Below are 27,202 nucleotides of genomic sequence, written 5' to 3' on the forward strand. Positions count from 1 at the left end.
TTGTTTTTTTTTGATATAGCTATTGTAATGGACATAATGTGCTATGTGTGTACTTCTAGCTCTGATCATTAATAGGGCCTAGAAACAATGACATCTCAATAGCAAAAGGTATATCTTGTGCCCAGAACTTGGTTTCTAAACGCCAAACTTTGCTAAAAGAAATTTTTCTTTGAAGAAATAGCTAATTTCAAGGCTGAAGCTGATAAATACAACTAGGAATATCTAGTTGAGCTAAAACATGAAGTTCTTTAAATGATAGGGTCACATCCAAAGGACACAGAAGCAGGATTAAAAAGGTTCCCACTTGCCAAATCTGGGACAATTTAAACAACAAAATAAATAGACATGACAACTAAATACAACTTGTGATCCTGGAATGAAGCCTGGACCAGAAAAACAATTTTTAAAATTTTGTTATAAAGAGGATTATTAGGACAATTATGGGAATTTGAATAAAGTCTTTAGATAATTTCTTGATTTTGATGGTAATCTAAGAGACTGTCCTACTCTTAGAAAAAACATTGAAGAGATTGTCATACTGAGTGAAGTCAGACAGAGAAAGACAAATATCATACGATATCGCTTATATGTGGAATCTAAAAAAATGGTACAAATGAACTTATTTACAAAACAGAAATAGAGTCACAGATGTGGAAAACAAACTTATGGTTACCAAAGGGGAAAGGGGGGGCAATAAATTGGGAGGCTGGGATTGACATATACACACTACTCTCTATAAAACAGATAATAAGAGCCTACTGTATAACACATGGAACTCTACTCAGTACTCTGTCATGACCTATATGGGAAAATAATCTAAAAAAGAGTGGATATGTATATTATAACTGACTCACTCTGCTGTACAGCAGAAACTAACACAACATTGTAAATCAACTATACTCCAATAAAATTAATTTAAAAATTAAATATGAAAAAAAAGAATATACATTAAAGTGTTTAGAGGCAAAGGGATGGCATATTTGGAAGTTATTCTCAAACATTTAGAAAAAAATATGAATATATACAGAGAGAGTTCCATAATGATAAAACGAAACAAATATGGCAAAGATGTTAACATCTGGGGGATGTGGGTGAAAGGTACATGAAAAATCTTTGTCTTATTCATGCAACTTTTCTGTAAGTGTGAAATTTCTTCAAAATAAAAAGTTTAAAAATAAATTGAAAAAACAAGATCATTGGGACTTCCCTGGTGGTTGAGAATCCTCCTTCCAATGCAGGGGATGCAGGTTCGATCCCTGGTTAGGAAACTAAGATCCCACATGCTGCAACTACTGAGCCTGTGCACCACAACTAGAGAGCCACGTGCCACAACTACAGAGCCCACGCACTCTGGAGTCCATACACTGCAACTACTGAGCCTGCGCACTCTGGAGCCCGCGCACCACAACTACATAGAAGCCCACATGCTGCAATGAAAGATCCTGCATGCCAAAAATACGACCCGAGGCAGCCATAAATAAATAAATATTTTAAAAATTAAAAAAAACCAAGATCATTTCATATGGTGATGACTGCTACAAGGAAAATAAGACATGGTTAATATTATAAAGAGTACTGGGGGAGGGGGCGTGGCGGCCTGCAAAGTAGTGCTTAAATTGGGAAATCAGAGAAATTAACATGTGAACCAAGATGTAAATTACATTAGAAACCAGCGCATTTGAAGATCTTGGGGCTCAGACCTCCAGGCAAGGATACGCCAGGTACTCTAAGGTGAAAATGTACTTGGTGCCTTCAAGATACAGAAAGATGACAATAAGCATATGGAAAATTCGTAATCAAAAAATGATAATACTAAAAAAATAGTAAACTACTCCTTTGTTCCTTATCAGACAGCAAAGATGGCAGGAGACCAATATCCAGAGGGTATCCTGCTGTTCCTGACATCAATTTCTCAGCATAAGTTATTTAAAAACGTTTACAACTAGTAATTCTTCTTAAAAAGCTCATCTTAAAGAAATAATGAGAAAGGATTATGTAAAAAGATTCATTATGACATTATTTACTATAGCTAACATTGAAAACAAATAACCATCCCTGTAAGAATGTTGGAAGAAAATTATGGTATATCTATATAGGAGAACACTATACAGCCATATAACATATGCAGCTTATGACAAAATGTTGTTAGGAAAGTAAGACAACAAATTGGTATCTATATGTCTCACATAAAGAAAAAGTTATCCAAAGAAACATTGGGGGAAGAAAATTCTAAACACTTTGCCTTAGGATGATGGGATTATGGGGTTTCTTTCCCTGCTAAATTACATTTTTCTAAATTTTTTACAATGAGCATATGTCACATTGACATTTGAGGAAAAAAACACTTGCAAATTAGAAAAATCATATCATACTATTTTTAATTTACCCATAACTACAAATTTTTTATCCATATCCATACCTACAATCCAAATCCATGCACTGCAATTTCAAAGTTCCTCTACCATTCCAAATATTTAATGATCCCAATTTTTTGGACTGAATTTATGAATGGTGGTTCAAGAGTGTTGGAACTTTTGACAAGCAGATCTTTAGGTAGGAGGGGCCAGGCTATAAAGGAGGAACTTTCTTCAAGTTGGAAAAAATACAGGTTATTTCTGTGGCTTGGCCTTTTAGAATTCACCCTTAGGTTTTCTGAAAGTTTCCCTGTCCTATTCCAGGTAGGCTGTTTTGATAAGTATTTTTGATATTCAGTGAAAGAGCAGGTAAGAATTGACAGTCACAATTCTAGGTGCCAGCTGTAAGATTCAATTACTGCTCAATCAATGATGAAATACATTTAGAAGTTTGATATGAATAAATCACTTCTTGGTTTCTCTGGGACAATGTAAATGTATACATAACTGAAAAAAAATTTCCCAAGAATTGTTAGGGATGGCTTGGATGCTTGGCTGCTGAAACAGTGTGGTAATGCAGAAAGAACAGAGATTTTAGAATCAAAACAAATCTAGGTTTCACTACTTTCTAAGTGCTTTAATTAAACTTGTTAACACCTCTAAACTGCTGCCTTCTCTTTGAAAATGGGGATACCACACCTGTTACTGTGAGAGTTAGAGCTAATATATGTAAGTGCTTAGCAACTGCCTGTATCAAAGCAAGTAATTAAACAATGGGAGCCAAACCAAAACAAAAGACAAAACTAGCCTGCATTTCCCCCATTTCTTCCAGCCCTGATTACATGCTTCATATTTTAATTCTACACCAAGATTTTCTCAACTTTGGCACTCTTGAAATTTTGGGCTGGATAATTCAACGTTCAGTAGCAACCTTGGCTTCAATTTACTAAATATCAATTCCACTACCCTAGCTGCGAAAATCAAAAATGTCTCCATGCATTGCTGAACGTCCCCTGGGGCACAAAACTACCCCTAGCTGAGAACCACTAATCTACACAAATGGTTAAATATAGGAACACTGTTTAATAGGGCAGACCAAAACAAGCAACTTCATTTTTCCCAGACTGCTGAAAGTCAGTGATGGGAGAGAAAGAAGGAAATATCTCATTTCATATAAAGAAACTGTTTTATGAAGGGTCTCTGTTACAGAATTTGCGCTCATTTAAATGTAGGTTGGACAAGTTAACTTATCCAAGCCTTAGTTTCCTCATATGACTGTTCTATGGATTAAATGCATAATATAAGTAAAGCACAGTATCTGGTACATAATAAGCACTCAATAAATGTTGGTCATTCTTATAATAATCTAGGTACTCTTTCCAATCCTAGGCTTCCAGGTCCCATTTATCACCCTTTGTCCCAAATTCATCACTTCATACACACATTTATAACTACTCCAAACCCTGAAGTGGTCCTGACCCTTCTTGAGGTCATGGGGTATAAGAAAAGTGCCTGAGCTGGCAGCAGGAGATTTGGGTTGTAATTTTGAGAAATCTTCCCCAACCAAGGCTGATTACCACTGAAAAGGATATGTATATGTGAATTAGAGTCAGGAAGCATAATATTTATGCAGAGAAAAGTGAGTAAAATTAGTTAGGGCAAGGAAAGAAAAAGAACACTACCTTGATTTCCATTAGGACACAACTATTGCTGTAATTCATACATTAGTTCAGAGTGAAAAAAAAAACGAGAATTCCAAAACTGAATATAATCCATTTGAGAAATTTTCTTTAAGTTCAGAGTACTTTTTATGTTAAAAAGTAGACATTTCTAAAATAATTTACTAATGACAATTTATAAAATGACCATCTATGATGATAAGCTATGTAGATGAAGTTATCAAGTAATTTTTGAAAAATCAATGATCAGGCATGAATCAGAAGTCCTGGAAAAGAAAAGTGACCAATAACCTATAAAACGGAGTTGCAGAAAAAAAGTCATTACTAAGTGAAAGAATGATTGATGACTCTCACTTATGCAGAAATGAATAAAAAATTTTATTATAGCTCACCTGTAGTTTCTGAGTCAAAGAGTCCCTCTGTTCTTGTAGTTCTCTGGCATTATCAATTTCTTGTTTTAATCTTTCTATTTCCTAGAAAAAGTAGAGCAATGTCTTTAACAATATTTTAACTATATCAAGGAGAGAGAAGGCCTTATTTTTCCCTGAAATTATTGTCCCAGTCCTTAGAAAAAAGATGACTTAAAAAACACTCCTTTATACTGATTTCAAGGGGTAAATTCATCTTTATGGGTATGTTGTCTAGTACAGCATAATCTTAAGCAACAAATCAGCTTGGTTGCTTTGGTACAGCACTGCTTAGAAACAGCAGTCTGAACATTTTAAGGTTGCTTCAAGCTTTGTGGATATAATTCTTTCCTGGGATATTAAATCTTTTGACTGGAAACTAGACAAAGAACAGCTTGTAAAATTCATTTAACTTCTAATGGTTTTCTGTTGATCGTATGAATGCAACTCTCATTACAGAAGTCAAGAGGCAGTATCTCAGTCTGACTGCCTCACTGTAGTTCATAACAGACACAGGGATGGGAAAAATATGAACAAGCTTAATATCACTCAAGAAAAATTTCATCCTAAAAACACCCCACAACCTGACCTAACTGCATAAAGTACCTTTAAATCTGACATAGACTGTAATGTTTGTACACATATTTTAGTGAGATTACAGACAAGTGAGAAGTAGCAAATACCTCTTCCTTCACTTTCAGCGTCTCTTCCAATTCTTGTATTGTCTGATTTAATTCTGTCTTATGGGTATGCACCGCATTTGCTTGACTACTAACACATTCAAGCTCAGTAACCTAAAATTAAATGAGAACACAGATTAAATTACACGACAATTTCAAAGGATTTCTTGCTGAAGACATATAAGTCCCTGATAGGTGACTAATGAATTTTGAATCAATATATCAAAATTAATTTTGAGAAATATTGACAGGGTAGGATGAATAGAATTGATTTGTTAAAAATATCAATTTAGGGGACTTCCCTGGTGGCACAGTGGTTAAGAATCCGCCTGTCAATGCAGGGGACACAGGTTTCACCTCTGGTCCGGGAAGATCCCACATGCCATGGAGCAACTAACCCCTGTGCCACAACTACTGAGCCTGCACTCTAGAGCCCGAGAGCCACAACTACTGAGCCTGTGTGCTGAAACTACTGAAGCCCGTGCACCTAGAGCCCATGCTCCGCAACAAGAGAAGCCACCACGATGAGAGGCCCGCGCACCACAACGAAGAGTAGCCCCCACTTGCTGCAACTAGAGGAAGCCTGCACGCAGCAACGAAGACCCAACGCAGCCAAAAATATATAAATAAAATTTAAAAATTAAAAATAAAATCAATTTAGGACTAAGGATAAAGAACAAAGGAAATAATTAGACTTGGTCATGAAAAGGTTAAGAAAACTTAAATTAAGTGATTAATGACAGTAGAGAACCCCTGTAACAAAAGTCTTCTTTAAAAATTTCTTCTGAAAACAAATTCAAAATCAGCCATCTGCCCTCCATCTGTAGCCTTCAAATTAAATATGGGTTCTGAAAACTGGCCTTGCAGAAGTGAAAAATTTTTCAAAGACATTTCTAAAATGTAAAGGAATCTGGAAGAAAAGATATGCTTAAAATACAACTTAAATCATTTGATACTAGAATATCTTCACATCAATTTGTTCTTAGAGCAAAAGGGAACAGTTCTCTACTCAATACAAATTTACTGAGGGTCCAGAGAGCAACATAACTTCTAATGTGCACTTGCTATTTTTTGAGAGAACAGAGAACGGCATTATCCCTAAAAGTTATACCATCCAAAAACAGTCAAAATAGACAGAAGTCAACATAAACACACACACACCTTATCAAAGCTCTCTACACATGTCAGGATCTCATACATTTTGATTGACTAGAATATAATAAATTGTAGACTACTAAGGAAACAGCAAATCTCTCTCCCTCACATTTTCCAAGTATTGAATTAACCTCCATATTCTGTCACTCTACCTCTCATATCACTTTCTTGCTTTCTATTCATGCTCTAATAGCCTTGTGCAGACCCTTATCATCCAGGTGTAAACAAAAACAATGACCTGCCAGTGGACCTAATTATATCCTTTGTCTATTTTTATCTCTTCTGCAAACTGCTAATATCCATCTTTCATTGTGTGACTGTCCCATTAAAAGCCTTTCAATGGCTCATCTTTTTCACAGCATCAAATCTAAACTCTCAGGTCCTCCATAAGCTAGCCACAAACTACTTAAACATCTCATTGCCCAAGACACCTAGTTATGCACTTTCAGCTAAAAGCAGGCAAATCTCCCTGTCCTAAGAACAAACCACACTCATATCCATCTTGTTGACTTAACTAGAATGTCTTCTCTTACCTTTGAAAACCATTCAAAACTAACCAAACCCTCAACTCTCAGCTCAGAATGCACTTCTCTAGAAAGCCATTCCTATCTACTCAAGTGCTCAAGGCTCTCCTGACCTCTGGTCCACAACACTGAACATCTGTTCAAAAATCTTGGGAATTATTTCCCTATTGTTTAATATATATTAGTTTTCTTTGCTCAATTACGTAGTATATTCCTCACGAGGAGTTCTAGTTTTGATAATGATGGAGTAGCTTTTACTGGATTACCTTTCCCTCAGATAACAATTGCAAATCATGGGCAAAATGTAAACATCAACTGTTAGAAGGCCCTGGTGAATGACCAAATTGGGCAAAAGACTGAAAGAAAGCATCATACTGGGTGAGATACACATTTACACATCTTTTTGCCTGAAGGCACTGTGCAGTCTGGCTGAGTTGCTTGACTAGAACTCAAGCAAAAACCTGAGATCTTATTTTCTCAAGGAGTCTGAGGAGTTGGGGATGCCTCAGAACAGGTTAAGCAACTAGAAATTCAGGGAACTGTATGAAAAAATGACCTCTAAAAAGCATATAGACACCCCTTCAATCTTTGGCTGACTTCTGAACTGAACATGTAAAAGTAGGAATCCAAGGAGTTCAGCGGTATGGGAGAGAAGCTAGAAGGCTGAAAGAGCTAAGCCGTGGTAGTGCTCACCACAGAGAAGACACTTTGAGGTTAGAGTCCCACCAAATTAGGTCTTAGCAAGCACCTTAAGCTTCCCACTGAAACCCCAGAAGGGTTATGCCTTAGAAATAAAGATTTTCCAGGACTCAAGGATTCACCCTAGAATTAAGAACAAAATGGAAATAAACCAACTAGTAAAGCGTAAGTCTATACCTCCCAAACTTCAAAGTACAGTCAGCCCTCCATACCCACGGTGGATGTGAAACCTGTGGATACAAAGGGACGAATGTACTATGCCATTTTATATAAGGGACTTGAGCACTCGTGGATACTGGTATCCAGGAGGTGGTTGGTGGGGGGGGGGGGTCCTGGAACCAATCCCCCTCAGATACCAAGGGATGACTATACAAGTCATTTAGCTGCTCACTGAAACAAAATTCAACACTGAATATTCAGAGAAAGATAACAGAATCTATGGGCTCTATAACATCATCTCATTTACCATTTCCAATATACAACCAAAAATGACTAGACGTGAAGAAATAGGAAAACACAACCTGTAGTAAAGACAAAATATATATGTATATATATTTATAAATATATATAAAAAATGCTAAAGGAGTTACTCAGGCTGAAGGGAAATGGTACCTGATGGAAATTCAGACCTACAGGAAGGAAAGAAGAGCACTGGAAATTATAATTATGTGAGTAAATAAAAATACTTTGTTTCTTTAAAATTCAATTGACTACTTAAAGCAAAAATTCCTCAAGGGCAGGGAATATGTAAAAAGGATAGCTCCTCAATGAATGTTTTTTGGATTATGAATCAGTTGTCCTAAGTTAATTTTTCTTATTGTGGCAAAAAACAATAAAAAACACAGTAAAAGTTTATCATCTTAACCATTTTTAAATGTATAGTTCAGTAGCGTTAAGTATATTCACATTGTTGCAAAAGTATATTCATCTTGCAAAATGGAAACACTATATTCATTAAATAACAACTTCCCTCTTTCCCCCTCATGAGTTGACTTTTATACTTAGGATAGAACGGTGTTTACTCAGGGTTCTTACTCTCCCTCCAGTCTCTACTCCAACTTCTACCTTACTTCCCCGGTCATCCTGGTCCACTAAGTACACTCCTCAAACTGTGCTCTAAGTCCATTTCCTTTTGTCTATGGGGTTCACTTCTTTGGCAGCTGTCTGGAAAACAGAAACTAGTGGCATCTGCTTCCTACTGGGTGAATGCATATGCTTTGAATAAAATAATTCTTTATTAAGTAATTGTTTAGTCTTCTGATATTAATGGTATTGCGATGTCTGATTTTTCTTTTACTGCCCCATATTTGTATTGTTACCAACTTTTATAAAGAATTTTCTACCTGTATTTTTCAAATTTACTGTTGTTTCTTTAAGAAATAACAATAAAATAAAATAATAAAAGCATTATCATTAACTCTGGAATTACATGTCAATTCAGTATCTCAATTTTCACAGGAATTACAGAGTCTATGTTATTATTCCTATTTTATAGATGAGAATACTGAGTAGAAAGTGGGGAACAACTTACCAAAGGTCAGACAGCTAATAAGTGGCACAACAGGAATTTGAAACCAGGTGTTTGGACTCCAAAAGCTGTATATTCTTCATTCCCATTAAACTGCAGAAAATATTTTTCTTAACCAATAAACATATAATACAAACCATATATATGTTTTGATAACCAACAAAAATCTCCATAAGATGTTCCTGTGCTGAATCTACATGTAAATTTCCTCTGATCAAGAAAATCTGTTAGCCATAAATCCTTACCCATAGCAGCCCTGAACTTACCCGTTTGTGCAGACGTTCTGCTTCCTCTTGATATGCAGCAAGTTGCTGTTTCCATTGTTTCACATTGGCAGTGGACTCCAACAGGGCTGCAGTGAGTTTGGCATTATTTCCTTTGAGGGTAGCCAGTTCAGCCTCCCAATGTTTGCTGATTGCTGAACTAAAATAAAAGAAAATTCTACCCATTATGCTGAATATTGTTACATTGAAGAGACAACAGTACTCACTTCTATTATTTGGTTTATAATCCATGAATGTTTCAAAAACAACCCCAAAAGAATAAAAACACAAATATTTAACTGAAATGTTCCTAGTGAATAAAACCTACCAAGTAAAGAAATATAAAAGCTACCAAAGTAGGAGGCTTAATATGGAAGAGTTCCCTTCTTTATGACAGATACAAGTATCTACAGAAGAGATTCTACCCATTCTCTTTTGAGGAATAAACATTATATCTTGAAAAATATTTATAAACAAAACCTAAAAACGTACTTTATTTTTTAAGAGCGTCAAAGCCTGAAGTACAATTTCATTCCTTCATATAAAACATATGAGGATGCTTCAATGTTAATAAGGTCTGGAACATGTAATAGAGTATTTCTTTTGAAATTGTTGATTTACGTCATCTTATTCAGAATTTTTAAATGCCCCAAATACAAAATTTGCTGTAATAAACTGAATTCAGGTCATGTGATAGGCTAGACCTAGAAACTGGTTCTAAACACTTAACTTCTGATAGAATTCCAGTGTCACTTATGGAACAAAACTAAAGCAATCACCTTTTTCCTCATTTAATGTTCTACTTGATAAGTTACCCAGAGTTAAGTATCTCAACCAAGATAATTTTCTATTACAAAGACTATTCCATTAGGTGAGAAGACCCCTCTCTTGATAATTCCTTCTTAAGTTTCCAGTGAAGAAAGAATTACCTCATTTGAAAGAAAAAGATGGTTTCTCTTTCTCATTATTGAACCATTTATTCCTATTAGTGAAACTCTACTAACTTCATCCCATTAACTAGTGATGATAATAGCTTTTTTAATCAGCATTTTGGGTTTTAAAAAGTCATTTGCATCACAGAGCAAATGTTTTGGTGGATTGATATTTTATAGTAATCTTAATATATATTGTATAAAAGAAAGTATCATTTCAATCATCAAGATTTCTAGAGCTCATCACCAGGAAGAAGACATATCAGCATAACAAGATCATTTCTGTGGCATTCTTCCCAAAAATGCATAGCCATCATTCCAATTTTGTAAAAACATCATATATATTCTACAAAATAACTTATTGGCACAATTCAAAAGTGTCAAAAAAAGGTAAGTTTGAGAAACAGAATGGAGGAGACTAAGAAGAAATAATGAAATGCAATGTGGGATCCTGGATGGGATCCTAGAACAGAAAAGGGACACTGGTGAAAACTGAGATCTGTAGTTTAGTTAGTAGCATTATATCAATGTTAATTTCCTGATTTTGATAATTATATTACGGTTATGTAAGATGTTAACATGAAGACAAACTGGATGAGGGTATATGAGGATTCCCTGTACAGTTTTTGCAATTTTTCTGTAAGTCTAAAATCAGTTTTAAATGAAAAGTTAAAAAATTTTCTGAAGTTTACAGAAAAAACTTCATCAACCACAATGAAAGGACAAAATCAAACAATCAGTTAAGCTATTAATTTAACAATCCATTTCTATCCTTAAAAAGAAAGCTCTTTCCATTTCTTCTTTTGTGGAATGATTTTCCAGGTTCAGATTTTCTGAGTAAACCATGCACCGATTCACCTGCCCTAACTGAATTATAGATTTTTAAACCATCTACCAATTTTTCTGCTACAGATGTTAGTTTTATTTAAATGGACTCTACAATCTGACAACAAAAATCTTACTGAACTAATTTAAACACTTGATACATGCAAATATCAAACCTCTTAAAAATTAAAGAGCAGGGCTTCCCTGGTGGCGCAGTGGTTGAGAGTCCGCCTGCCGATGCAGGGGACGCGGGTTCGTACCCCGGTCCAGGAGGATCGCACATGCCGCGGAGCGGCTGGGCCTGTGAGCCATGGCCGCTGAGCCTGCGCGTCCGGAGCCTGTGCTCCGCGACAGGAGAGGCCACGGCAGTGAGAGGCCCGCGTACCGCAAAAAAAAAAAAAAAAAAAAAAAAAAAATTAAAGAGCAGAAAAAATGATTTTGAATATTTCTAAAACACATTTGTTGAAAATTTCACAATTATAAAGTAAGATTACCATCTTTATAAAAGGAAAAAGAACAAAAATGAGAGTGCTTTATTTTTTATTTCTCTAGGTTTTATCTTACAATCTGTATATAGCAAAGTCCATTAAGAATTTGAGAACTCAGCCTACATCACAATTATTTCAGTCATTATTTGTGTATTGTCCAAATGTTAGCCGCTAGCTGCATGTGACCATTTACATTTAAACTGCTCAGAATTAAAGTAAAAAATTCAGCTTCTCAGTCCCTTTGGGCACATTTCATATGCTCAACAGCCACACATGACTAGTGGCTACCATACTGGACAGCAAAGATACAGAACTTTTCATCATCACAGAAAGTTCTACTGGACAGTACTGTCCTAGATGATCTCTACATTTCCGTTTTTTTTCCCAATTCTTTGCATTATGGGCTGAACTGTGTCTGCTCACGAATGAATGTGTTAAAATACTAACCCCCAGTACCTCAAGATATGAGTATATTTGAAGACAGGGTCTTAAAAGAGGTAATTAAGTTAAATGGGGTAATTAGGGTGATCCCTGATCCAATATGACTGGTGTCCTTATAAGAAGATGAATTAGAACACAGACATGCACTGAGGAAGGTCATGTGAAGACACTGGAAGAAAGCATCTGCAAGCCAAGGAGAGGTCTCAGGAGAAACAATCCTGTCAACACCTTGATCTTCAGACTTCCAGCCTACAGAAAATAAAAGTCTATTGTTTAAGCCACCCAGACTGTGGTATATGTTAGGGCAGCCCTAGCAAACTAATGCTACATTTAACTTAAAAAACCCCCACTATATATCTGTAATATTGCGATTTATAATAAACATACATTTTGGTCTTTGTCCATGGTTCCTAGTTCAATAGTTCCCCAAACCCTTAGACTTTCCTAAGCAATAGAGCAATGGGAGCATCTTTTTTATAATATTTGGTCTTTTGTCCTTAGTTCCTGAAACTGATCCAGAACCATAAAGGTGAAATGTGTCCTGTTATTCATAATAAGCCCTGTTCAGCCACAAGTAAGTTTATGTTAATGAGGTGACTTTGGGAAACCCCTAAAGATGGGGGGACTGGCTGCCAAGGAAGCCAACCATGAGAACAGAGTTGGAACTTTCAGTCCCAATCCCTGATTTCCAGGGAGGGAAGAGGGGCTGCAGACTGAATCAATGACTAATGGCCAATGAGTTAATCAATTATGTCTACATAATGGAGCCTCCATAAAAACCCAAAAGGATGAGGTTTGGAGAGCTTCCATGTCAGTGAACCAGAATGCATTCACATACCACTGTGCTGGGCCCCAAACTCCACAGTGACAGAAGTTCCAGGGATCCTTGGGTGAGGGAAGAGGCCACCACTGTGGAAAAGCCACAAAGCATGGTCAGGATTCTTTTCCTCTTTGGAAACAAAGCCTTAAATCACTGGGAGAAGGGGAGAAAATCTTGTTACCCCCACCCTCCCAGACACAGATGAAGACCCGTGATGGCTAGGGGAAAAGTAGGGAATAAAACTCTATAACCCTGTGAAAAGAACAAAAAACAGTCCTAGACTGCTAGAGGTCCTAGACCATTAGAGGTCTCCAACCTTGGGGGATGGGGCAGGAAACTCCTGCATAAGACTGTTAGATTTACAAGGTTGAATTAGTCTGCTACTTGGAGGGGTACAGGATCACTGACAGAACCCCACCCTGATACCCCAGGACACAGGGCCTGCCCAAGATTGAGGCTGGACAAGGACAATAGAGAAACCTACCCTATCCCGTACCACCAAGCTGATAGCAGCCTTCTACTGGGGGGAGGTCAAGAGACAGACCCCCTCTGAGGCAAAGGTACATAGAAAAGACCAAAAGCTGAGGGTGGAGCAGAAACAGTAAGAAAACCTTCCAGCAACCCAAACCCAACTCTAAGCACATGGTAATGCTAGACATGTTTAAAGCCTGTGATGTACTCATGGTAACCACAGCAACAACAAATTCCAAATCCAGGTCAACCCCTGAATAAACCAGCTTAACCTTCACACTAACAACCTAGCAGAAGAGTCAGGCCCATCTCCAGGAGTAAATACTATTTATCTTTATTGAATGCCTTACTTTTGGCATTCAATAAAAAATTATAAGACATACCAAAAAGCAAGGGAAAAAACCTACTGCCAAGAGAGAAAGCAGTCAACAGAGTCACACCCATAGATGACCACAAAGTAGTATTTATCAAACAAGGAATGTAAAATAGCTATGCTAAAGGTTTTAATGGAAAAGGAGGACACCCTGTATCATCAGATGTTGAATTTCAACAGAGATGGAAACTATAAGAGTCAAATGGAAATGCTAGAGGTAAAGAACATGATAATAGAGATGAACAATTCTTCTGACAGGCTCATCAGTAAACGTGACATGGCTGCATAAAAGTCAGTGAACTTGAAACCAAATAGAAATTAGCCAAACTGAAACACAAACAGAAAAAAGAATGAAAAAAAAGAAACAAGGTATTCAAGATGTGGGGCAATATCAAACTGTTCAACAAATGTGTAGCTGGAATCCCAAAAGGAGAAGAGAAAAAAAGACAGAAGAAATATTTTGAAGAGAATCTGGCTAAGAATTTTCAAAAAATAATAAAAGACATTAAACCTCAGATCCAAAAAACTCAAAAACATATTACATATAGAGGAACAAAAGTAACAATTACAGTAGGTTTCTGATCACAAACTAAGTAATTCAAAAGACAATGGAGTGACAGTCATGAAAGAAAACAATTCTCAGCTCAGAATTCTACACGCAACAAAAATACCTCTCTAAATGAAAGTGAAATAGAGTTTTTCAGACAAACAATAGATGAGAGAATTCATTAACAGCAGACATACACTATAAGAAATATTAAAGAAAGTTCTTCAGGTGAAAGACTATGATACAAGAGCAAAACCTGGATCTCCAAGGAAGACAGGAAAGACAGGAAAATATCTGAAAATGATTAAAATGAAGATAGTTATAAATGGTCTAAGACAATCCAAAGGAGAAAAAATAGTCTTTTAAACAAATGGTGCTGAAACAACTGGATAACCACATACAAAAGGAAAAACAAAGAATCTTGACTCATATCTCATATTCAATACAAAAATTAACTCAAAATATAAAACTATAAACTTCTAGAAGAAACCATAGGAAAAAATGTTTGTCTCCCTCAGTTAGGCAAAGGTTTCTTAGATACAACACCAAAAGGATGATCCATTTTAAAAAACTGAGAAAAGAGATTTTATAAAAATTGAAACATTCTCTGTGAAAGACACTATTTAAAAATGAAAAGAGATTCTGGAATGCCAAGAGTAGATCAACAAAGCAAAAATCAATATAGCATACCACATTAACAGAATGAAGGGGGAAAAAACCATGTGATCATCTCAATTGATGTAAAAAAGGCACTTGACAAATTTCAACATCCTTTTGTGATTTTTCAAAACACTCAATAAACTAGGAATAGAAAGAAACTACCTAACATAATAAAGGCCATGTAAGAAAAGCACATAGCTAATATCAGATTCAAAGGTGAAAGACAGAAGCCTTTTCCTTTAAGACCAGAAATAAGAGAAGGATGACTATTTCATCATTTTAAATTCACTATGATACAGGAAGTCCCAGCCAGAGGAATTAGGCAAGAACAATAAATAAAAGGCATTTAAATTGGAAAGGAAGAAGTGAAATTATCTCTGTTGCAGATGACATGATCTTATATGTGGATAACCCTAAAGATTCCACAAAAAAGCTGTTAGAACTAACAAATGAATTCAGCAAAGTTGCAGGATACAAAACTCAGCACACAAAAACTAGCTGTGATTCTATATACACTGAACAATCTGCAAAGGAAATTAAGAAAACAATTCTGTTCACAATAGTATTAAATAGAATAAACTACTTAGGAATAAACTTAACCAAGAAGGTGAAAGACTTGTACAATGAAAACTATAAAATGTTGCTGAATGAAATTAAAGAAGACACAAATAAACAGAAAGACATACCATGTAGATGGACTGGAAGATTTAATATTGTGAAGATGTCAATACAACCCAAAGTGATCTACAAATTCAATGTAATCCCTATCAAAATCCCAACAGTGCTTTTTGGAGAAACAGAAAAATCCATCCTAAAATTCATATGGCACCTCAAGAAACTCTGAACAGATAAAACAATCTTGAAAAAGAAGAACAAAGTTAGAGGTCTCACATTTCCTGATTTCAAATGTATTATAAAGCTACGGTAATCAAAATAATGTGGTATTGGCATAAAGGCAGACATATAGACCAAAGGAAGAGAGAGTCCAGAAATAAACCCTCACATATGTGGTCAAATGATTTTCACATACATGGTTGCCATGGCCATTCAATGAGGAAATGACAGTTTTTTTCAACAAATGGTGCTGGGAAAACTGGATATCCACATGCAAAAGAATGAACTTAGTTCTGTGTCTCACACCATATGCAAAAATTAACTAAAAATGGATCAAGCATAAGAGCAAAAACTATAAAACCCTTAAGAAGAAAACATATGTGAAAAGCTCCATGACATTGGACTTATGATGATTTCTTGGATATATCACAGAAAGCACAGGTAATAAAAGAAAAAAAGATACAGCTGGAGTATGGCAGAATTTAAAACTTCTGTGCATCAAAGGATACAATCAAGAGAGTTAAAAGGCAACCCACAAATTGGAAAAGATATTTGCAAATCATATATCCAGAATATATGAAGAATTCCTACAACTCAACAACAACAAAAAACAAGCAGCCTGGGCTTCCCTGGTGGCACAGTGGTTGAGAGTCCGCCTGCCGATGCAGGGGACACGGGTTCGTGCCCCGGTCCGGGAAGATCCCACATGCTGCGGAGCGGCCGGGCCCGTGAGCCATGGCTGCTGGGCCTGTGTGTCCGGAGCCTGTGCTCCGCAACGGGAGAGGCCACAACAGTGAGAGGCCCGCGTACCGCAAAAAAAAAACAAAAAACCAAGCAGCCTGATCAAAACATGGGCAAAGGACTAGAATAAATATTTCTCCAAAGAAGATACACAAATGGCCAGTAAGCACTTGAAAAGATGCTCATTGCTAATCATTAGGGAAATGCAAATCAAATTCAAAATGAAATACTACCTTACACCCATTTGGATGGCTACTGTCAAAAAAACAGAAAATAACAAGTGTTGGTGAGAATATGAAGAAATTGGAACCCTTGTGTACTGTTGGTGGGAATGGGGCAGCTGACGTGGAAAATGTTATGGCAGTCCCTCAAAAAATTGAGAATAGAATAACCATATGATCCAGTAATTCCACTTCTTGGTAAATATCTAAAATATATTTGCATAACAATGTTCATAGCAGTATCATTCAAGATAGTTAAAAGGTAGAAGCAACCCAAGAATACACTGATGCATGGATAAATAAAATGTGGTAAATACATCATACATACAGTGGAGTATTACTGAGCCTTAAAATGGAAGGAAACTGGGACTTCCCTGGGGGCACAGTGGTTAAGAATCCGCCTGCCAGGGGGCTTCCCTGGTGGCGCAGTGGTTGAGAGTCCACCTGCCGATGCAGGGGACACAGGTTCGTGCCCCGGTCCGGGAAGATCCCACATGCCGCGGAGCGGCTGGGCCCGTGAGCCATGGCCGCGGAGCCTGTGCTCCGCAACGGGAGAGGCCACAACAGTGAGAGGCCCGTGTACCGCTAAAAAAAAAAAAAAAAAAAAAAAAAGAATCCACCTGTCAATGCAGGGAACACGGGTTCGAGCCCTGGTCCAGGAAGATCCCACATGTCGCAGAGCAACTAAGCCCGGGCACCACAGCTACTTAGTCTGCGTGCTGCAACTACTGAAGCCCACGTGCCTAGAGCCCGCACTTTGCAACAAGAGAGGCCACTGCAATGAGAAGCCCGCACACTGCAATGAAGAGTAGCTCTCGCTCGCCGCAACTAGAGAAAGCCTGCGCACAGCAATGAAGACCCAACATAGCCAAATCAAACAAACAAACAAAAACTTTAAAAAAAAAAAAAAGGAAGGAAATTCTTATACATACTACGACATGGAGAAACCCAGAGGACATTATGCTAAGTGAAATAAATTAGTCACAAAAAGACAAACACCATATGATTCCACCTATGTAAGTTAGCTAGAGTAGTCAGATTCGTAGAGACAAAAAGTAGCAGGGTAGTTTCCAGGTGCTAGGGGGAAGAGAAGAATGGAGAATTTTTGTTTAAAGGGTGTATAATGTGTCAGTTTTGCAAGATGGAAGAGTTCTATAGATTGGTTCCACAACTACATGAATATACTTAACAATATTGAACTGTACACTTAAAAATGGTTAAGATGATAAATTTTATGTTATATATATTTTATCCCAGTTTTTTTAAAAAGGAAAAAAAGGGCTACATACTGTATGATTCCATTCTTTCTTTAATGTATGATTCCATTTATATGACATTAGGGAAAAGGCAAAACTATAGCGACAGAAAACAGATCACTGGTTGCTAGGAGCTGGGGGTAATGGGGAGAGGCTGACTACAAAAGAGCAGGAGAGAATTTTGGGGGGTGACTGAACCCTTCTTTACCTTGATTGTGTTGATGTGTACACAACTGTACAAATTTGTCAAACCTCATAAAACTGTACAGTAGAAAAGGTGAATTTTACTATACATAAATTATACTTCAAATAAAAATATCACACAACTAAAAGAAAAAAAAGTCTATCGAAGCACTCCTAGATACTCTTTCTATGACTTGTAGGACTCCAAATAATAGGAGCTCTGGAAAGTCAGGTCTTCTTAAAATGGGTAGAATGGTCTCTAAGCTGCTCCACTCATGTATTTGTTGGCATAGGAAGAGACTGGGTGGGCAGGAAACAGAACAGCTGTGACACATAATAAGAGAGTTGAAAATTAAAAGGAAGGAGATGAGGGCAACTGGAGATGGTGATAAGAAGTAGATAGGAGAAATAGGATTAGAGAGGCAGAGATATACACAAAGGAAAGGAATGGGACATAGACAAGGTATAATTAAAATTGATTTGGGCAGGAAAAAAATTAAAACAATGCCTCTGGAACAGGAAAGAAAAAGATGAACAAAGTTTTGATATACTATAGCTTGTTTACTTCATATCCCTGAACATGTTTTGAACCTCTAATGTATTAAGTAGTGATGTCTGGCCACAGATAAGCTGATCAATGGATTCCCATTAACCTTTTTCTTATTTCCTCTGCAGAGCCCAAAGTACTGCTGATTGCACTAAAAAACAAATGTTGAAAAAACTGTCATATCAAATACTTTTTCGCATATTGCACAAGAGTACAGTAAACCGTAACAATTTGAGACTTAATAGTGCCGAAATGAATACTACAGCAGAGCAGTTCAATGCTAAGTTTTTGTTTCTGCATTTTTTTATACTCGGTTCCAAGGTAAATAAATATGTGTTGTTAAGGCTATTTTGCCATATCAACCAAAATTTCATCTTTGTTGGTAAATCTGAATCTTTCAGAATATTCTTGCTACCTGTACTTAATGAGCTGCTCCTCTAATAATCTGTCTTTCTACAGCACAACTTAGGAAATAAAATGTTTTTGATTTTGGTCAATCTGCCCTGTTTTCTCTCTACAGCTTCTTTATATATTCCTTTCACCATCCAGTATATTAGAATACCTTCCACAATTTCGGTTTATAATGAATTCTAGAGTGCCCTGAAGGAAGTTCCACATGTGAGCTATCTCAGACGTGTTCAGCCCTTACATATAATGTTAAATACTTGGCACACTTTCGCAAGTTTGCAAAAACAATGTTCCTTGCTTTAGTCTACAACTCTAAGGTATCACGTTCCTGATTTTTAGCGGTAATGAATACCTTGGGATTAATTCTGATACCAACATTTTAAGTTAGCATTTTACATTTCAGAACACTTGTTTTTTAAAAAAAATATTGGGGTTCTCTGGCTACTAACTTGGTCCTTTTTTACAGGTACAGTTTTGATAGTTTCACATTAACTGTTTGCAAAGAAATTGCTTAGCTGGAGACACTGGTGAGTCAGAAGATATACTGAAATACAACTATGATCTCATGTCTGGATGCTGGAATAAAGGGCAAAATAATTCTTTATTCTTGTGACTGTTTGGTAGAGTTTCCCTTCAAAAAGGACCAGCTGATTTCCTGTTGGCTTGAGATCTAGAAGTCAGATGAAGGAGTTCAAAACACTCCAAAAACATCATTTGAAAGGTTCCTTAAACTGGAATTTTACTGTTTTCCTTCATCTAATGTCAGAGTTCTGCAAGAAAGTAGTAAACTTCATTAAATTAGTTACATAAAATCTAGAAGAAAAAGTAATTCAAAAGTACTATCTAACAAATAGACTGTCTAACAAAATAAGAATCTTATGCACAAACAATGCACTTATTTAACCTGTGGAGTGAATCCTCTATGTGAATGGTCAGTTGTAGCATTGAAGAAAGATGCCTCTCTCCCATGCCTCCAGGACCCAGGATCCACCATCAGAGTCTCTGGAATGGTAGCCCCTTGTATTGATATATATTTCCTAATAAGCATGTTAATTATGTAGAACTGTGAAAAATATCCAGATAAGCTTTTAAAAGAGGATTTAAGATTAGGTTGCAATAGGCTTACTTCTTGACATTAATCTTGGTAGTGAGGTCACTCCTTAACTATGAAAGTAAGAGGGCTGATGTGAGCATCCCACAATACTGCCTTGTCTCAGGACCTGCCTGTTGGTTTCTCTCCTCACTCCCTCTCCACACCTGTGGATGCAGTTGCAGCCACCATGGCGTTCAACCTGTTTGTGTGCCACTTCTGGGCTAGGTGCTCTCATGCCCACCTACTGGCCCCAAGCGAGTGCCACTGAGAAACTAAGGCCTTCTTCAACAGTTGGATCGAAATTTGTTTTCCTTAATACAATGTAAGCTATTCTTTTAGAGCAAATAAATACCTCTTAAATGAAAACAGTAATTTTGCATTGTGTATAAACGGTATTTAAAGAACCTAGTATACTAAGAATTTTTCTACTAGATATGGCTGAAAGCCCCAATTTGCCTAAATCCTTAACAAGGTGCCTCTCAAAGCTGACTGGAATTTTGGCAACTTCCTTCCTTATCTTTATGCTTATCCTTGGGGCCTTCTTATCAGATGTTCCCTTTGCTCTGTTCCTTACCCTCCTGTTGGCACCTGCTTCTAAAAGCTGCCTCCTCTGACCATGGCTTTCAAGTTTGCCTTGATAATGTCCCAAATTTTACTTTCCTTCCCTGCCTCACAATCCATTATCTTTGCACAGAGCTTGGTGTGTCTGGATTAACATACAATATAGAAAGTGATCGCTAATGGTAAACAGATGAAGATACGTTTGCCAATAAAGTTTTAAAGACAGCCCTGTCGTGAACTGGAAATCACATGGTTATAATTGGGAAACACAGTTTTTAGAAGTGAAATGGAATTTAAGTATTAAAGCTTTTAATAAACAGTGGTTTGCAAGAAAATCTCAGAGACAGGAGTAAAGTAGTTTTTAAAGAAACACTGTATCACTAATGTTATTGACAGCCCCAAAAGATGATACTGGGTTGAAAAACTGGACATAGGGCTTCCCTGGTGGCGCAGTGGTTGAGAATCCGCCTGCCGATGCAGGGGACACGGGTTCGTGCCCCGGTCCGGGAAGTTCCCACATGCCGCGGAGCGGCTGGGCCTGTGGGCCATGGCCGCTGAGGCTGCGCTCCGCAACGGGAGAGGCCACAACAGTGAGAGGCCCACGTACCGCAAAAAACAAACAAACAAACAAACAAAAAACTGGACTTAAGTTATAGAATCAGAAAGTGAGTTGAAGAGTTGGACTCTGCATATGATGAAATTATAGGAATATCTTAAACCATTTATTTTACATATATTACGTAGGTACAAAAGAGTTACATAGATATATTAATATCTATGTTTAAATATACGTGAAAGAGCTGTTATAGTCAGTTTAATTGACAATGTTTTTTCTTGGTAGTATATAAATAATAGTGTGTCTTATCAAAGGCATCTGGAATCAGATAAACTACAGAATTTTCCTTAGTTCTGGTAAAGAAACTGAAATACCACTGACTTTTCTGAGGAAGTTATGAAATTAATCTGAAGCAAATCACTTCCAAATGTATAATGCATGTCTGTATCAGTCTATAAATAGAAATTTCTAAGTTGTGAAGAATTCTGTTAAAAGTACACATTAAGCAAGAACCAACTGTGAAACAGTGATTAAAAGTATAGGCTCAGATACACTGAAAACTAATACAATGTTGTATGTCAGTTGTATCTCAATTTAAAAAAGGCACAGGCTCAGGACTCTGTTGTTGATATGGTTCAAATCATGGCTCTGGCCATTTGCTAGTTATAGGACTTCGGGGATGTTATCTAACCTCACGGGGTCTCAGCTTCCTCATCTGTAAAATGAGGATTAATACTAACTCTCCTCATTAATTTTGAGGAATAAACAGCCCAAATAAAAGTACCCTTGAAGAAAGCACCTAACCATCATATATGTTAGTGCCTTTTGTACATGTACAGTCAATAAAGAATCCTGAAAGAATCTTCAGTGAGCTATAAAGCTAAAGAGATTTACATTAAATATTTTAAGGGAGATATTTTTGACTAGTGATGTAAATAACTTAAGCAGAGATAATTCAAGTGAAACCACATCAGGTGTGCACTCCATGATTTCTGCTGTCACCCTTAGGTAAAATAGATGTATTATTTATAAGTTTAAACCTTTGGTGTAGACCTCAGAATAAATTTATCAAGCTAATGAAGGAGTGAGAAAATAAGTTAACAAATATGATTCTCATGAAGTGGTAAGGTTGCTTTCTGATTGTGAGGGATGAGAAGAGAAGGTGAAATCTGAATTTGAACTATGCTATGTTTACCTTATAAAAACATAATGCACTTTGATGCAGAGTTTCCCATTTGACTTTAGAGGACACAAAAAGTCTAGCCCTAGGCCTGTTTTTATTCACTAAAATGGAGGGACCCATAAACCCCCAAAAAAGAGGCCCTTAGAAATCCCCTATCACCCATAACTGTGCTCCTAGCAGTAATGGAAGCATATCTATGTGCTAGAGTAGCTTTCACTGGAGATGGCTTCATACTATAGTATCTGCTAACATCTGCACACGGCCTGCCTGGCACAGTAATGTCTGTGGTCTCTGCCATGTGCCTTAAAGTACCTGTGGTCAAGGAATGGAGATACAAGGTGAAGGGACCACGGAGGTCCCAATTTCATTTTCCCTTTTTACTCTCACTGCAACTCCCTACCTCTTTGACCTCTAAAACCTTTAAAGAGATTCCCTTTGAAAACGTAAAGCAGCCTATTCTCTTTAAAGTAAAGTAGGCGTGGATACCAACTTCTTGCTCAAAGATATTTATTTGTGAAAGGCTCAAACTACTTTAGAGGTGTTTAAAATATTTTAATGTAAATCATACTTCCCCTACCATCAGTGAATTTGAGAGGGTTGGATGCTGGATGTAAGGGAAGGGAGGAAAAGCTATTTAGTGGGCCTACTGCTAGTTCATAAATGAGAAAAGAAAAGAATTTACTCAAGGTCATACTGTGAATTGTGCATCTACTGCCTTTAGGCAAGTCAATAATTGTGTTGATTTCCCTCTTATAAAAACTGGTCAGTGACTAAAAACTTTCTTTGGAAACCTATTCAGAGAATGATGTTAGATTATCCTATTGGGGAGATGTCTTCAGGGAAACAACCTTAAATACTAAGAATTACGTTCCTCTTATCTCTTATGAATATACATCTATCTTTTACAAAGAGTGAGATCAATTAATATTGAGGCTGTTCTTTTATTTACAGGGTAATAGCATTATAATCAACATACTTTATTCAAGACAGAAATGAATATTTTTATCTGTCTATCCATAATTTGATAGAGTTTTAGAGGCTAAGATGTCTCTGTTTCCTTGCAAAGTAGGTCACTTAAAGAAAATCCATGCTAAAAATTGTTCAGCACAATATTTAGTATTGTTGGGGAAAAACAAGATAAATAAAATAGAAATCTCGCTCAGTACTAGCAGAATGGAAAAGATGCTATTAGCAGAGATTTTGCAAGAGCTAAAATTGAGTACAAATATATGGATAATTTTACAGTAAAATCTGTTTTCCAATTTCTTGTCATGAAAACTTTTCATTTTTTTAGAAACCAATTGTAATAAATAATTTAATTGACCATTACTTAACACTCAGAATCAGAGAACTTTTGCATTTCAGTTTAAATTTGTTTTTAAAGGTAAGGCCAGAGTCAAAAGACATAACTTCAAATTACTTGAAAGTTTGAGTTGTAGAATGAACAAAATTTTACTTGCAACTATTATTGTTTTTTAGTTGAGGCAGATCATCATTACTAACTTCTTTTATTTAATGTATATGTGAGCTATGTAAATAATATGCAAAGATAAAGGCCCTGACCAGAAGTATTATGCAAACGAATTTTAAAAAGGGGGAGATGATAGGTGAATATACCTCAGAATTAATAATAGCTTAGTCTACTACTGATTGATTGGCTATTAACAAGACAGGCTTTTTTGGTTTTCCCTCTAAAGCCTGCCTGCTCAGCCTGGATGGAAGCCAAAGTAACTCCAAGAACCAACTTTATTGGCCAAGTTGATGAAGACTGGCTATACTCCAACTGCAGATTAGTTCTGCAAGAGTCACCACTTTAGCAATAGAAAGATGATACAACTAAAATCACTGTCAGCAGGATACTGCTTTGTGTTGTTTTTCTAGTAACAGTGACAGATTTGAACATAACCATCCCACAAATTTAAGTTTCCCTTTTGCTCTAACACCTCTTCTGTAATCTGTGACTTGGAAAGAGTTTTTGTTTGTGTGAAGCTATCACATATGATGTCAAGATCAGTGATGTGGGCTTCATTTACACCAAGCTTAAGCAACTGAATTAACTAACTCAACTATTGAATCCAAATGCTGTAATGGATGGGGGCTTTCTGCCTTCTATATAGCAGCAACAGAGCTAAAACTTGAATTAAGATTCCTGCCTTAAGGTTTTTCCAACTAAACCATAAAGCATTTTTTCACATGTGCTCCTCTGCTCTATTATTTATCACAATAGGCTACACGCAATCATAGGTAAGGGTGTTGAGAATGCCATGCAGGTGACTACTTTTCAACTAGCTTAGAATGTGGATTAATAAAAATAATTATCAGATTATACTAATTTAAACAGATTAAGTTTGGATCAAACAGATTTAAGTTATTGCTCCAAAGGTCTTCGACATCATAGCAAAATTTGCAAAACATATTTTGAAATGGAGAATGGTTACAAGTATGGATTGACTAATAAAGCAGGATCTCTATACTTCTTTTTGAGGATATGAAAACAATAGACATCCATATCACTAAATAACTCAAAATCAAAAGACTTTATATTATAGAGATGGATGACTTGTTTTATTTACATTTACATGTAAAAGTAAATAATTTTATAAAACATATAAATGTGAATATCTGCATAATTACTTTAAGGGCCTTCTATTACTTTTTGCTATGCTGTTTTCTACAAATGAGTGCAGAGTCTACTAAATCTAGGCTCTTCGCACTAAAATATGCTTTGAGGTTTATTTGGTTTATTAACAGCCTTTGGAAAATAACCCCAAATAACTATATATCCCAAGCTTCAGAGGAGCTTCTATCATATATATTAGTTTGCCCATATTAGTGAAGTCCTTATGTAAATATTTTATGAGCTTGTAATGACTGATTTTTTTTTTTTGCCTTTCAATTAATTAAATCTCTATGATTGTTACTGATTTATAAAAAACAAGTTAAAGGCTTATGAGCCCAGGGTCACTGCAGCATTATTCACAATAGCCAAAATATGGAAACCTAAGTGTTCATCAATAGAGGAATAAAGATGTGGTATACACACAATGAAATATTATTCAGCCACCAGAAAGAAGTACATCCTGCCAGCTGCAACAACATTGGATGGGCCTTAAGGGCGTTCATGCTAAGTGAAATAAGTCAGAGAAAGGCAAATACTATATGACAGCAGTCCCCAACCTTTTTGGCACCAGGGACCAGTTTCGTGGAAGACAATTTTTCCACGGAAGGTGGGTGGGGGGCGGGGGCGGTGGTGGTTCAGGCAGAAACGCAAGCGATGGGGAGCGACGGGGAGCAGCAGATGAAGCTTTGCTCGCTCACCCGCCCACCGCGCACCTCCTGCTGTGCGGCCCAGCTCCTAAGAGGCGGAAGACCAGTAGTGGTCCAAGGTCCGGGGGTTGGGGACCCCTGCTATATTCTATCACTTATACGTGGAATCTAAAAAAGCCAAACGCAAGAAACAGAGACCACAATGGCAGTTACCAGGGGATGGGGTTGGGGAAAAGGAATCGAGATGTTGGTCAAAGATTGCAAACTTCCAGGTAGTAGACGCATAAGTTCTGGGGATCTAATGTACAGCAAGGTGATTACAGTTAATAATACTGTATTATATACTTGAAAGTTGCTAAGAGTAGATCTTAAATGTTCTCACCACAAAAAAAAGAAATGGTAATTATGTAACCTGACACAGGTGTTAGCTAACACAATCATCTGCAACATATAAATGCACCAAATCAACACACATTGTACACCTTAAACTTATACAATACAGCAGTTATATCTCAAGCTGGAAAAAAAATACTTAGGAGAAAGTCTATGCAAATATAGATCTGGAAAGCTAGCTTCCATGCTGAGTTTTTCAAGAATTATATTAAAATGACATGACTTGTGGCAGCTAACTTCATAGGCAACTTAAAAATGTTAATCTTTTGAGAGTATAAATACTCTTTCAGATGCATTTTTGTAAAACTGAACAGAGAAATTCAAGAAGGAAGACAAGCCTATTTTAGATTCCATTTACTGATACCACTTATCACTAAATAGATGTATATATTTTTCTCTTCCTCAAAGGAATTTCTACCCTAATTGTAGAAAAAAAAATTCTAATACATAGGGAACAATTAATCAGTCACTTGAGTCAACAAATGTTTTTTGCACACCTACTATGTGTCAAGCACTCTACCAGACAATGTGAATTTAAGGATAAATAATCATGGCTATTGTTCTCAAATGGTTTACAAGCTCGTGGAGTAGAAACACCTTTATCTTTTATATTTCCTTGCTCTCAGAGCTGCAGAGTGAAAAAACCCTCTCTTTTTTCCCATCCCAGTTTTCCTCTACAGATTCCTTCCATTGTCACTACCAAGACCTCAGATAAGGGCACTAAACACCCAAGGGCTTCAGGGCGAAGGCAGGCACCCCTCCCTCTGCCTGGATTACTCCTCCCCCAGTCTTCTAGGTGGTTTCTATTCTCTGGAAGATGACTGATAAGTGACCCCTCAAGGAGGCCTCCTCTTCTGATCTAGACAGACTACTACCTGCCCTCTCCCTCTCCCTTTAATCTCCTCTTACATGATACTTTTCATAACAGTAATTATACAGTCATTTATTTCTTTTTCTTGCACCCCCTCCTTAAGTTTAAACACCATGAGAACAGAGATGTTTGCCTTGTGCACTGATGTATTCACAGTACCTGGCACTCAAATATGTCAAAAAGAGTATAAAGGGAAGCATGAGATCAGAGAGTAGCTATGAAGACAGCTGGGGCTCTCTGGG

At 36.8% G+C, this 27,202-nt stretch overlaps 1 protein-coding gene across 4 annotated transcripts in view; it reads right to left on the reverse strand.

The window, feature by feature from the left end:
- HOMER1 (homer scaffold protein 1) overlaps positions 1-27,202 on the reverse strand; it is a 131,474-nt gene that overhangs the window by 22,197 nt on the left and 82,075 nt on the right. For 3 of the 4 annotated variants that reach the window (XM_019929779.3, XM_073802243.1, XM_073802244.1), the window contains 3 exons: positions 9,293-9,449; positions 5,124-5,234; positions 4,426-4,506 (listed from right to left, as the gene is read on the reverse strand). In XM_019929779.3, the coding sequence (XP_019785338.1) occupies positions 4,426-4,506; positions 5,124-5,234; positions 9,293-9,449 (349 nt within the window). Of the gene's footprint in view, positions 1-4,425; positions 4,507-5,123; positions 5,235-9,292; positions 9,450-11,569; positions 12,225-12,813; positions 12,885-27,202 lie in introns of those variants that run through there. The other variant, XM_073802245.1, reaches the window with a different exon arrangement.

The sequence above is a fragment of the Tursiops truncatus genome, chromosome 3, assembly GCF_011762595.2.
Source record: "Tursiops truncatus isolate mTurTru1 chromosome 3, mTurTru1.mat.Y, whole genome shotgun sequence".
NCBI classification, from domain to species: domain Eukaryota; kingdom Metazoa; phylum Chordata; class Mammalia; order Artiodactyla; family Delphinidae; genus Tursiops; species Tursiops truncatus.